We start from the raw sequence: 14,256 nt of genomic DNA on the forward strand, positions 1-14,256 counted from the left end.
GCACTCCACCACTTCAGCCTAGGCAACAGAGCAAGACTCCATCTCAAAAAAATACATATAAAGGCCGGGCATGGTGGCTCACGCCTGTAATCCCAGAACTTTGGGAGGCCAAGGCAGGCGGATCACGAGGTCAGGAGATCAAGACCACGGTGAAACACTGTTCCCTACTAAAAAATACAAAAAATTAGCCAGGCATGGTGGCGGGCACCTGTAGTCCCAGCTACTCAGGAGGCTGAGGCAGGAGAATGGCATGAACCCACGAGGCAGAGTTTGCAGTAAGCCAAGATCGCGCCACTGCACTCCAGCCTGGGCGACAGAGCAAGACTCCGTCTCAAAAATAATAAGAATAATAATAATAAATAAATATAAAAAATAAAATGCTAACTCCCAGCCAGGCATGGTGGCTCATACCTGTAATCCCAGCACTTTGGGAGACTGAGGCAGGCGGATCACTTGAGGTCAGGAGTTCAAGACCAGCCTGGCCAACACGGTGAAACTCTGTCTCTACTAAAAATACAAAAATTAGCTGGGTGTGGTGACAGGCCACTCCCAGCTACTCAGGAGGCTGAGGCAAGAGAATCGCTTGAACCCGCGAGGCAGAGGTTGCAGTGAGCCGAGATTGTGCCACTGCACTCCAGCCTGGGTGACATAGCCAGACTCTGTCTCAAAAAAGAAAAAAAAGAAAAAAAGCTAACTCCCTTTTAAAGAAAAACACTGGGAGCTTCCAAAAGCATTCATATGTGGATGCATTATCTCCAATTCTCCCCATTCCAAACTTGTAGAATGAACAAAAGTATGCCCATGAAGCCAGGAGTGAAGCTGCAAAGAGTCGAAAAAACTCATTTTGTACTGAAGTAAAGGTAAAAATGGCAGAGTTGGAGATTCAGATAAAAGGGCTGAAGAGACAAACTGTGGATTTTGAGGGGCGGGGAAAGAGTACCAGCCCACCAGAGGACACAGCAGCAGGGACAGAAAGCAAGCAGTGGCAGGAAGAGCTCTGCAAACAACCATTTAGACCAGAAATCCAAAGGGTCTGCTTGAAGACCAACTGAAAAGGTCCTTGTGCCTCTGGATACAAAATGGGAAAAGGTTTTCTGAAGCACAGATTTTGGTTCCTACCCAGATCAAATGAACTGCAATCCACGTGATTGGATGACGCAAAGTCTAAGAGGCTGAAGGACCTCATACCCAGAGAGGGGCCAGGGCTGGGTTTGTTATCCAGAGTCCGAGGAATGGCTTTATGGTTCCTCAGACAACTTGACTACCTGCGGGGAGTTCCTCGGTGTTACTGTCCTCCCGCTTCTAATGACCCAGGTTTTAACACTAGAACGCCCCCTGGAGTTGTCTGTGTAGTCAAAGAAATGCTGGGAGCTAAGGTTTTGATCTTCGAAACAGATATGTCCCTTCTTTTTGACACTGGCTTATGGCATTCTGGACCAGCCATTCAAAGGAGGAGCGGATGGCAACTCTGGCTGGGTGGAAACCCCAATTTATCACAAAATACAATGCATATTCAGAAGCGAGACAGTTGAAACAGGCCATCACATCAAGGTTGTCCTGGGGTTGGTATGTTGCAGCCTGTGCATGAGTTGTCAGGTGAGGTTTTCAGTGGGAAATGGGAATACATTTTGGGTGAGAGAGTCACGTAACCAAATCACACAGCTGCAAGTCAACATGCCACGTGAGGTTAGACAGGAAGGAGACCCCTGCAATGGAAGCTAATAGTTCAGCTACAGAAAAGTGTGGAGAAGGGCAGGGTAGCTGTGACCGAACTTGGAGGGATCACACAGGGCCACAGCAGGTGGGCAGAAGCTGAGGCAGCACATTATGAAGGCGGTATTTTGGCGGGCTTACTGTAACTGCAGTGTGGGCCTAGATTAAACGAAAGGACACAGGCTAGCATCAGAGACCCGATAAAAAGCAGCCGGCTGGCTGGGCGCAGTGGCTCACGCCTGTAATCCCAGCACTTTGGGAGGCCGAGGTGGGTGGATCACGAGGTCAGGAGACCTAGACCATCCTGACCAATATGGCTGAGGCAGGAGAATTGCTTGAACTGGGAGGCAGAGGTCACAGTGAGCAGAGATTGAGCCACTGTATTCCAGCCTGGGCAACAGAGTGAGACTCCGTGCCAAAGGAAAAACAAAGAAAAAAGCATGGTGTATCATAATCAACACTGTGGTGTGAGGAATTTTTTTCCCTCCCCCTGTCCCAACTTCTAATTCTTCTCTTTTAACTAAAAATCATCTGCTAAATTTAAGCATCTTCTTTAACGCTGCTATTGTCATAGAGAACCTCCTGAGGTTCTGGCAGGAAACTATGGAGCAATGGAACAAGATGCAGGAAATACTTTTGGGAATGAGAAAAGATGGCACTTTCCATAAATACTCATCGATCTAAATCTGACATTCCCACCAGCAATACAGGAGGTTCTCTGGCACAAGAATGTCAGTCACACTGCCTGCTGGGCCAGCAGATCAGACTTCAAAGATAACTTCTGGAATGAGGAGATTCAAACTTCAAATGGTTGATTTTAAAAAAATGTGCACACACACTGAAATCACACTGGTGATTTTGCAGTAGTATTTCTCCATCACCATTTCTGAATGAACACTTCGAGATAAAAGCTTACCTAGGCAAGAATGTTAACCACCCAAGCTGATCTGGAATCTCACTGCCTCCATTGTCTGCCTCTTGCCCCCAAGCAAGATGAGGAACAAGTTAACCCAAAGAAAGCTGTCCTGAGCCAGCCTTAGAAAACAAAGACACAAGTGGGAAGACTCTGTGCTATTTATTATCAAATGGTTCCTCTGGACACTGTCACCCCCAGTATAAAGGGGGGTGAAAATACAATGAACCCTGCTATCGTGTGGTGTTTTATGCTGAAATAGCTCCCTGACAGACATGTTCCAACAGAACCAAAGTTCATGACCTTAACTAAATTACTTCTATGCAGGGTTTTTTCTCCTCATTAATTTTGCAATGCCTTGGTTTATTCTATTGTCCATGGATGCATATTGATATTTTAGAAATAACACAAGTAAAAGAATTATTTGCAAACTTGTAAATAACTACATACATCATTCTTAGGAGACGATAGTTTATGTGGTTCATCCAAACATTCCTGAGGAATGTAACGAAAAACTTCAGCTAAAGTCTAAGTTCCAGAGTGCTATCCAGTTGCTATCAATTAATTTTTATATTCAAGGTACAGATTTAACTTATTCATTAGAAATTTTTTTAAATAAAGATTTTCTGTACCTGCCATAGTGTTCCAGTAATAAGTCATACCTATCGGTCAATACATTAACTTACCCTTAACGTGTAATAGAATTATTCTCAAACTCAACTTCTCTATATCATAAATCATAAAGTTCTAAAATATATTTTTTAAAATTCTCTATGGCTTAAAAATAGCTTATTAATACTACAGTAAACAATACTTTTAGAAGTAGTACAATGCCATGAAATCAATCAAGTTTTTAAACCCCAAAAGATCTAGGAAACACTGCTCTAACAATACCTTTCTGTCAAAGCCCTACTTGGAAGGACAAGTTGCAAGGTGAAAAGGTTGCAAGTATATACATTTACTAAATGATGTGTTAATATCCCGCACAAGGTCTAGTAAAGAAGTTAGTATGAGGGGAGGGCGGTGGACAGAGGGATACTGTTCCATGCATCCATGTTTCCTCAGAAAATCACTGGTGCCCCTCTTACACTATTAGAGAAGAAGTGGGTTTTATGATGTAGCTTGCTTTTAAAAGTTACCTGAAGAAACATCTTTGGAAGCTTACCCAAAAAACTAAAGCCAGTGGTTACCTCAAAAGAGAGTAAAAAAGCCAAATCTTAACTTTTTTTCTATCTATAGTACCTTTTGCATTCTGTACCATAAATATGGACTATCTATTCAAAATAAATATATATACATATATGTATTTACATATGTGTGTGTGTGTATATATATATATATATATTTTTTTTTTGAGACGGAGCTTCACTCTTGTTGCCCAGGCTGGAGTGCAATGGCGCAATCTCAGCTCACCACAACCTCTGCCTCCAGGGTTCAAGCGATTCTCCTGCCTCAGCCTCCCGAGTAGCTGGGACTACAGGTGCGTGCCACCTGAGTGCCCAGCTAATTTTTTGTATTTTTGGTAGAGACGGGGTTTCTCCATGGTGGTCAGTCTGGTCTTGAACTCCTGACCTTAGGTGACCCACCTGCCTCAGCTTCCCAAAGTGCTGGGATTACAGGCGTGAGCCACCGCGTCCAGCTATTCAAAATATTTTTAAAGTTACTTGATTCCTAAATAAAGATGTTCATTTCAACTCAGCTCAGCAATAAGTGGCTACTAACTGCTAAAAACACTGTAAAGCAATGAACCGGCAGATATGAATAAAGCAGTCCCTGCCCTTGAGAAGCCTGAGAGAGAAGGTGAGACAGATAAGCAAGCCAATTACTGGCCCCATGACAGGCAAGACAATAGGATTGAGCAGGGAAAGCCCTGGGAGTGCAGGGAAGGTGGTCTAACAAATACTTCAGCAGAGAGAGAGAGCTGGGAAGATTATCCAGGGTTCTTTAGAACCCAAATGAAAGACGTGTCCAGCACTTAATAGCACATGTTCCAGGAAACACTGGTTAGCTACAAATAGGTGCAGGCGTGTCCCAGATAATGCCTCTCAGCTCTGAGACAGCAGGCCAGCTGGGGTCCCAGCCTCCTTGCTTTACCCACAGTGTGACGCAGCAGGACACTGTCATTTTGTGCATCTGATAAAGCGAGGGGTTTGGGGCACATAATCTAAACCCAGGCGGTGGGCCCAGGAGAGGGATGTGGAGTGAAAAGGGCACACCTTGGAAGAAGACCACTTGCTTAAACACAAAGGAAGGAAAGTCAGTCACATTGGGGAACATTAAGTAATTTGATAAAGAAACGGTGAGAAATGGGAAGAATTTTAAACAGGAGTAGGAGCAGTTATGGAGATGGTGTGTCTAGAAACATCGCAGTGATGGCACTGCTGAGGAGGGAGAACAGGTGAGGCTGCTGGCCTGCTGGGTGAACCATCGCACTATTTCCTGAGAAAAACAAACAATTCCTAAGCCTAACCAGCAGTGAGGGGAAAGAGACTGCACAGATTTTCAGGAGGTAAAATCAACAAGTCTTAATGACCAAACGGATTTCAGCAATGAAAGAGACAGGATGTCCAGGATGATGAGCAATGAGCAAGTACAATAGGCATAACAGTAATAACCATCATGCACTGAGTACCTGACACGCTTTACACCGTGCCAATATGTTTCACATATTATTTAATCATATCAATGCTATCCATTTTATAGATAGAAAGCTGACATTCAGAGAAGTTAAGAAACTTAGCCATGGCCGTAGCTAATCATAGTGACAGGTCTGGCATTTGAGCCCAAGACTATTTGATTCCAAATCTAGACTCCAAATTTCTAGACAATTATGCATTTTGGAGAATACAGTTTAAAAATATATAGTTCTTTATAAAATAGTAATAGTGATGAATATAGATAAACTTGCTTGTTGGGGGTTAACCCTGTACTAGGTACTGGTCTAAGAACTTTTCTCACATTATTTCATTTAATCATTAACATCCCTTCCAGATAGGCACTATTATTATTCCCATTTTACAGATGGTGAAACTAAAGCACAGGTCATGTCCCCAATTTGCCATAGCTAGTAAAGCCAGAGAATTAAACACCTGAAGCTTAAAGATAGAGCTTGTGTTATTTCCCCATAACAATTTACTGTACATGAAAATGAATATCCATAGGATTTTATGAATGAATTAGTATAAAACAGTAGGGTGTTTCAAGGATCATTACCCTGAAATAAATGGTCCCAGAAACATTTTATGATATGAGTTTATAAAGCAGTGCAATTATAAAGCAGTGGCACAAGACACTAAAGATCAGTATATGTATTTATTCTAATATTCTTGTTGCATCTGAATTCTCAATCACACTAGATTAACTACAGGTGTAGGCTTCATATTTAATGTCTGGAAAAAAAGAGGGAAAAAAAGAATGGACTAAAGTCCAGGCTATGTAGGAGGTGGGCAGTGATGCTTCTATTACACATACCCTTGTTTCCAACTGCTACAATCAGTATTTTTCATGGGCCCTTAGTTAGAGAATACAACAACAGAAAAGAAAAATACACCTTTGAAATGCATTCAGGCTTGCATACTTTACAGTGGAGTATATACTTGCTAAATTTGAATACTATGTCATATATGAGAATGAAGTGAATTTTCTTTTACTCGTAGATTTTTTTTCTGTACTTAGAATTGTCTATTTTATTCAGAAAAAAAGAGGGGCTGGTTTCCAACAAAAGTGATGAAGCTACCATAATTTCCTGTGATTTGCCAGCCATGAATTTAACACATTATTTTTACAAACACAATACCTCCTATTCAATACTTAGAAGGAGCTCACTTGAAACTGATTATATTTCAAAGGAAAGTGAGCCATCAGGTCATATAGTATAAGTTGTAAGGTAACCCAGAGAGACTGCAGAAATGATAGGGAACGTCTAACAATCTGAACGTCAATAGAGAATAAGTTATTCTAAAAACTAACACCAGACAGCTAACTAGCAGGTGATTTGCAGGTCAGGATTATTGTATTATCACCAAAACACACAACTTTACTAATCATTCATGCTATTCACGGGGCACAAAATCGTTTCTTTAAAAAAAAAAAAAAATCAGGCCGCGCGCAGTGGCTCACTCCTGTAATCCCAGCACTTTGGGAGGCCGAGGCGGGCGGATCACGAGGTCAGGAGTTCGAGACCACTCTGGCCAATATGGTGAAACCCTGTCTCTACTAAAAATACAAAAATAAATAAATAAATAATAGCCGGGCGTGGTGGCACACGCCTGTAGTCCCAGCTACTCGGGAGACTGAGGCAAAAGAATCGCTTGAACCCGGGAATGGGAGGTTGCAGTGAGCGGAGATGGCGCCACTGCACTCCAGCCTGCAGCCTAGCGACAGCAAGACTCCATCTCAAAAAAAAAAAAATCAAAACTGCTCAAGGAGGCTCGTGAGGAAGGGTGAGGGCTGGTGGGGTTCAGAACGCAAACAGGGAATGCGATATGCAACATTAAAGGGCTCCTGTCCTGGGAGGTTTTCCGCAGCATCTCAAAGCAGGAAAGCCCCATGAGGTCCCACTTTCTCCAAACACCACTCATAACCGGCAGGCCAAGTGCCGAGCCCCGAGGGGCCAGGACAACCTTCAGGCCATCTCCCCAGCCTAAGACTTTCAGTTTCGGGGAACAATAAGCTGAGGCAAGCTGCTCTTTCTCTACCCTGTGGGAAACTGAGACTTGTTCACTTTCAGCAGCCTGATAGACAGGAGTCCGCTCGAAGTCCTCTAAGGCTCCTCTCCCTCCCCAAAGGCTCCTTTCTTCTGGCTGATAACTATGTAAATTCCCTCTTCCCAGCCCGGCTCCGCGCAGCAGACTCGCAGCTATTCAAAGCTGCGTTTCCAGCTCCGGTCCAGTGCTTCCATCATGAATGCTTGAATGAATGAGATGGTCGCGTTTCTGCAGAGCTCAAAACTCAGCACAATGACCAAACACACGTTTCCCACGAGGGCACTGCGAACTCCGCCCACTACTTTTGACCTGTCCTTTTTTTTTTAATGAAGTTTGTATTTGTGGGAATACGCCCATTGTCAAGTGCTGCATACTTCAAGATGTTTTCAGCAAATATTTGTGACTGTCCAGCCAACACGAAGCCACGCTGCGAAGACTAGGGGTGGCGTGGGGACCGGGTTTGTCCCCCCAAAGGGAAAAGAATTCTCTCCTTTCTTTCTCTCTCTCTCTCTCCCGCTTCGCCCGCAAAAACAGAAACTGAAAATTCGCTTTGAGTTTGTCTTCTCAATCCTTGCAATGCGCATGCAAGGTGCTCCCTTCTCGGCCGGTCCCTCGCCCCGGCGCGCCCACGGTCAAACCTGCGCGGGGAATGAACGGGTTTGGCCACTTCGCCGATTGCACAAAGAGCGAGGGTCGGGAAGGCGCATCAGTGCCCTGAACGCCGCCTGCGGGTCCCCCTGCCCGGGGCCGCTGGCGAGGGGCGCGCTTCTCGCCGCGTCTCTCCCCACTAGCCTGCCCGGCAGCGAGTGGCCCCGAGGAATCCGCCCTTCCCCGACCGCGGCGACCCAGCTTGCGCAGCCGGACAGCGAGGGCGATTCGGGGGAGCTCTTTCCCCATTCATTCCCCGCGCCCGGCCAGCAGCCCCGCCACCCCTGCCCGCGCAGCCAGGGCACCGAAAGCACCCCCAGGCGCCCGCTCCCGCCACTCCCAGCACTGCTCGCGTAGATGGCGCTCCTGGGTCACTAAGTTCCGCAAAAGCCAGAGGCGAGGCTGGACGACCCCCGAAGCCCGAGGAGGTTAAAGCCTAAGCTTGCGAAGAGCGGGCAGCGTCCTCCAGGAGCGGCGTCCCCATCCCGCCCTCCCCGGCCGGCGCGGGAGACCCACGTGTCAGAGGCCCCCAGTCCGAGGTGCACCAGGATGCGTGCCCGGTCTCCAGCAGCTCCAACGCGACGGGCTTTGTCCGCGGCCGCCCCCGCCCGCCCCCGCCCGCCCCCGCCCGCCTGCGGGGAACCGGGACCCGAGGACCCAGGGACCCGGGCCGGGCTCACCTCTCTGCTGGCACCGCGCGGCGACCCACAGCAGCGAGGCCAGGAGCACGCCCCACGCGCCGCCGCCGCGCATCTCGCCTCTTCGCCGCTCGGTGGGTCTGGGGAGAAAGCCGCGCGCCCGCCTGGAACGCTCCGCGGGACGCGAGTCTGAGCTGCCGCGGCCCCGCCGCCCTTGGCGTCCCGGCCGCCCCTCCCTCCAGCCGCCCTCGGACACACCCCCCGGCTGCGCCCCGCCCCGCCCGGCCTGGCCCAGCAGCCCAGACCCCTCCTCCGGGGGCGCCCAGCTTGGCCGCCAGGATCCCGCGCACGCGGACCCCTGGTGGGGGAGGTCGGGCTGACCGCGGCCGCCGCCCTGGCTCCGGGTAGGAGGTGGGCGGAGAAGATGGGCTGAGGGGAGGAGAAACTGGGCTGTGGGGGCCCGGGAGGGTGGATTCCGAGAAAGTATGTGCCCTGCTGACCCTGCCCGCCCCGCCGCGGCCCTGCAGTCCCCGGGCCAGGACCCACGCGCCCCTGCCGGGAGCTGGGCGAGAGGCGAACCCTCGGGACGCCACCCAGGCTCGGCCGACCCGCCGCCGTGGGCAGAGGACTTGAGGATTTGTTCTGAAAATCAGTTGCAACTTGTTCCCCACTTTGTTTGCCTAAAGAAGGCAAGGTCCCTTGGACTTAATTATTATGATTAGATACCCTCACCGCTGGAGAGAGGAAGCGCTCCTGACACGCGATTTCAACTGCTTTGTTATTATAATAATAATTATTATTATTTTTAAACTATGTCTGGTCCCCGTTAAAGAATTTTTAATTTCCTCTGATTTTTTTCTTTCTCTCTTTTTGTCTATCAAAAGTATTGGCTGGGCGCAGTGGCTCACGCCTGTAATTCCAGCACTTTGGGAGGCCGAGGCGGGTGGATCACTTGAGGTCAGGAGTTCAAAACCAGCCTGGCCAACATGGTGAAACCCCGTCTCTACTTAAAAAAATCCGAAAATTAGCCGGGCGTGGTGATGGGCGCCTGCAGTCACAGCTACTCGAGAGGCTGAGGCAGGAGAATCACTTGAACCCTGGAGCCAGGTTGCAGTGAGCTGAGATCACACCGCTGCCCTTCAGCCTGGGAGACAGAGTGAGACTCCGTCTCAAAAAAAAAAAAAGTATTCATAACACTTTGCAGATTTCACATTTTCTCAATATAAATATACAGGAACAATGTCCCATATACTCTCTCTCTCTCTCTCTCTATATATATATATTTTATATAAATATACAGGGACAATGTCTCATAATACTATTATGTTTTTTAACACTTAAAAAAAGCTTAATTATGACCGTTTTCAAAACCAGGGCTCACACAGGCTGAGATGAGTTAGACCCCAGGTCTGGTTTCTAGTCCATCGTCCTTTACAATACCACACTGAAATCGCAGAGGATGTTGATATCATCCCACTATCTCATTTTGTCTTTTTTTTTTTTTTTTGCTTGATAGGAAGATAATTTCCTCTCACTTGTGTGAATCGATTTGACAACTCTATCAATTCCTGTTTTTCTGAGGACACTTACACATCTAGTGAGTAGAACTTAGTTATAATACTTAGCCATCGATTAATTTTTAAAAATCATGGAAGTACAGAACAAAATGATAGGCCGTTTTAAAAGGATGCAATATAGTTCAGTGAGTACTCCATACAGTACTAAATTTAAAATGCAGACGTTCTTAACTATGAAAATGTTACTAAGTAATTATTAAATAAGTAAACTTAGTACTTAATAAATGATCAAATATTATAGTATTAGGCACATAGCTATTAAAATGCAGAATTATAAGCATTTGTGCGCTGAAAGAACTGCACACAAATGTATACACTAGATATGTATCTTTTAGAGTGTCTTAAAGACACTAGCATTCATATAGATTATCTTTTGGGATCTTCACAGCTCTATGAGATGCTTCCCAAGAGATAAGGAAGTGAGTTCTCAGTGTCAGCAAATGTCTGGTCTAGAGCTAGACCCCAAGTCTGGTTTCTAGTCCATAGTCCTTTACAATATCACACTGAAATCACAGAGGATGTTGATCAAAAGCAAAGTGGAGGAATCACAAGGGGTGTCCCCATATTCTGGGTCTCCCCGTATCCTGGGTTCCTAGATATTCAGGGAGGAGGTTGATGGGACCTTATCTTTGAACTGCAAGCAGGGATCTCACATGTGTAATTGCAAGGGAGGCAAGTGGTCAGCACTTCTGGGGAGTGAATAGTAAGCATCAAAAGTTGCAAAATGGCACTATTTATCACTGCTCAAAATTAAGCAGAAAGATTTCAACTAAAAGAATTCAAAACAAACTTGGATAAAATGTAGCAGTAAAAATGTCATAATTCTACACATCTTCTAAAAACCCTGCAGTAAAAATTTTTCCAATCTTTAGCATGCTTGGAAAATATCTAAATTACCTAGAGCACCATGAAAGTGCAGGGCTGGCTTGTTCAAGTTGAAAATTAGTATAACAAGAATGTTCATGTTTTGTGAGAAAGTAAAAATTCAACTTAACTGTACACAAAAAGATGCTTGCCTCAAAGTCACCTATAAATAATGAACAATTGAAAATGCCTAAATGTCAAGCAATAGTTTAAATGGTTAAGTAATTTATAAATCAATGTGATAGGTTATTATGTACTACTTTTATATTATGAAACTTTTGCAATTAAAAAAAAACTCATGTTAAGAAAAGCAAAATTCCAAATAACATAGACATTCTGATTGCAATTATGTACATAAAATAAGCACATGTGGCCAGGCATGGTGGCTCACGCCTGTAATCTCAGCACTTTGGGAGGCCAAGGCAGGCAGATCACCTGAGGTTAGGAGTTGGAGACCAGCCTGGTCAACATGGTGAAACCCCATCTCTACCAAAAATATAAAACTTAGCCAGGCGTGGTGGCAGATTCCTGTAATCCCAGCTACTCAGGAGGCTGAGGCAGGAGAATCGCTTGAATCCGGGAGGTGGAGGCTGCGGTGAGCCGAAATGCCATGGCACTCCAACCTGGGCAACAAGAGCAGAACTCCGTCTCAAAAAAAGAAAAAAAGTAATGTATTTTTTAAAAGCACAGTGACTCATGCTGCCACACTCGGCTAATCTTTGTATTATTATTATGATTACTTTTCTTTTGCGGGGGCAGAGATGGGTTTTGCCATGTTACCCAAGCTGGTCTTGAACTCCTGAGCTCAAGTGATCTGCCCACCTCAGCCTCCCAAAGTGCTGGAATATGAATTCTTATTTCAGTAATTTCACTAATACTATTATGTTTTTTAACATTTAAAAAAAAAAAAAAAAGCTTAATTATGACCATTTTCAAAACCAGGACTCACACAGGTGGAGATGAGCTAAACTGGAGCTTTCAAATCCCTTGGGTGATCCTGTTGAAATCCAGATTCTAGTTCAGTAGTTCTGGGTTGGAGGCCTGAGCTCCCCATGACACTGATGCTGCGGACAGGCAGAGCACATCTTGAGCAGCCTGTAGCTTGCTTGCTTGTTCTCCATCTTGTCTGCAAATTGAAATCAGTGGAGGAATTTAAAAAATACTGATGCTGGTTTCCACCCCCAGAGATTATGATTCAATTAGTATGGGGTACAGTTTGGACATCTAGATATTTCTAATGATCTTCAGATAATTCTAATGTGAAGCAAACTTTCAGAAACACAGCTAGACTGACCTGCTCCTGCATGTAGACAATCCAGGTTCTGGTCATTGGTGGCTGAGCAGGCTGGGGGAGCCACATTCAGTGTGTGATCACAGGCTGTATGAAGAAGCCTGGCCTGGTAAGTGTTTTCCCTCATATCCTGACACCCATATAACAGGGATCCAGCCACGGTGCCCAGAATACGGGACAGGACTGTTTCTCTGGAGAGTTAGTACAAGCAAGACTGACTCCTAGTTCTAAAGGGACTGAGATACAAAGCAGACACTTGGGCACAGAAGCATCACACCAGGATCCAGGCAGTAGGCCTGGATGTAAAGCTGGGGGCTTGGTTACAAGGACAGAGGCAAGAGGTCAGTTACTAGAATTGGTTATGGTGTCAGAGTCTGATCTAGGACAAAATTAGAGGGGCTGACCATAGGAGAAGCTCCTTAAGGTCTCATGGCTGGAAATAAGGTGGTTGAGACCCTTCGCTTTAGACAGGGGTGAGGGCTGGAAGGACTAGCAGTCAATGAAGGCAAATTGGAGGTGGGCAGCAAAAATGGTCCCTCAAAGGTGCATGGCCCATGTCCTAGGCTGGAACCTGGAAATACATTGTATTAAATGACAAAAGGTACTTTGCAGATGTGATTAAATAAGAGTCTTAAGATGAGGAGATTATCTAGGATTCACCAGGCAGACCAAAGTAATCAGTAGAAGTCTTCATAAGTGACAGAGAGAGTAGGAGAGGAAGACTCAGTGATTCAATGTGAGAAGGACTCAAGCAGCTATTGCTGGCTTTGAAGATGGGGGCGGGGATCATGAGTCCTGGAATGTGAGTAGCTTCTAGATCCTTGGAAAGCAAGGACACAGATCTTCCCCTAGAGCCTCCAGAAAGAGCCAGCTGTAAGGACACCTTGAGTTTGCCCAGGTGAAACCCATTTTGGACTTCGGAATTCCGGAACTATAAGATAACAATACAAATGGTTATCTGATAGTTTGTATTGTTTTATGTCAAGGAGTGTGTGATAATTTGTTACAGTAGCAGTAGGGAACTAATACATTAGGCAAAGACTACCTCCCAGTAAGTGGAGATGAAGTTGAGGGGAAAGTGAGTATCTGTATTAGGATTGAAGTAGAGCCTGAAGATTCCATTTGTGCCCATGATGAAGAGCAGAAGAAGGAAGAATTTGAAAAAATTACTTGAAATACTGGAAAAAAGAGAAGGAAGAATAGAGGTCTCAGAGGATAGCAGTAGAGAACCTGGCATCTGGAGAGAGACAAAATTGCTATTCATGAGGTATATTATAAGCTTTGGTTTTCATGCAAGATGTGCCATAAACTCTGCGAACAATTTGGACAAAGTGGCTATAAAGTGATAGGCTGAACTCTGTTTATAGCCCTGGTGACAGACTGCAAGTTGCCTCCCAAAATGCAGGCTCCTATCCTTCTGAGCATTTAGTCACCCAGGTAGGTCACCCAGGGGGGCACTGCATTGCCAGCCTCCCTCAAAGCTAGGTTTAAATCTGTATTAGTCTGCCCAGGTTACTGTAACAAAATGTCACAGGCTGGGAGGCTTAAACAACAGAAACTTACTTTCTTAGAGTTCTGGAGGCTGGAAGTCCCAGATCAAGGTCCGGCAGCATTCAGTTTCTGGTGAGGGCTCTCTTCTTGGCTTGCAGGCAGCCACCTTCTCACTGTGACCTCAAGTGGTGGAGACAAAGAGCAAGCTTTCATAAGTTCTCTTCTTACAAGAACACAAATCCTATTGGATCAGAGCCCCATTCTTGCTACCTCATTTAGCCTTACTTACTTTCTCAGAGGTCCCATTTCCAAATTCAGCCACACTGGGGAAAAGGGCTTCAACACATGAATTTGGGGGGAATGTAAACATTTGGTCCATCACAGGCTCTGACGAGGTTCAGGTCAACAGGATGTG

The 14,256-nt window shown here is 45.6% G+C and overlaps 1 protein-coding gene across 2 annotated transcripts in view; it reads right to left on the reverse strand.

Moving 5' to 3' along the window:
• The window catches only part of LAMA1 (laminin subunit alpha 1), a 165,523-nt gene extending 156,714 nt beyond the window's left edge, over positions 1–8,809 (reverse strand). For both annotated transcript variants that reach the window (XM_005587155.5, XM_015439840.4), the window contains exon 1: positions 8,661–8,809. In XM_005587155.5, the coding sequence (XP_005587212.3) occupies positions 8,661–8,733 (73 nt within the window). In that variant the 5' untranslated portion in view covers positions 8,734–8,809. The remainder of the gene's footprint in view (positions 1–8,660) is intronic.
• Between the last annotated feature and the right edge of the window lie 5,447 nt (positions 8,810–14,256).

The sequence above is a fragment of the Macaca fascicularis genome, chromosome 18, assembly GCF_037993035.2.
Source record: "Macaca fascicularis isolate 582-1 chromosome 18, T2T-MFA8v1.1".
Lineage (NCBI taxonomy): Eukaryota > Metazoa > Chordata > Mammalia > Primates > Cercopithecidae > Macaca > Macaca fascicularis.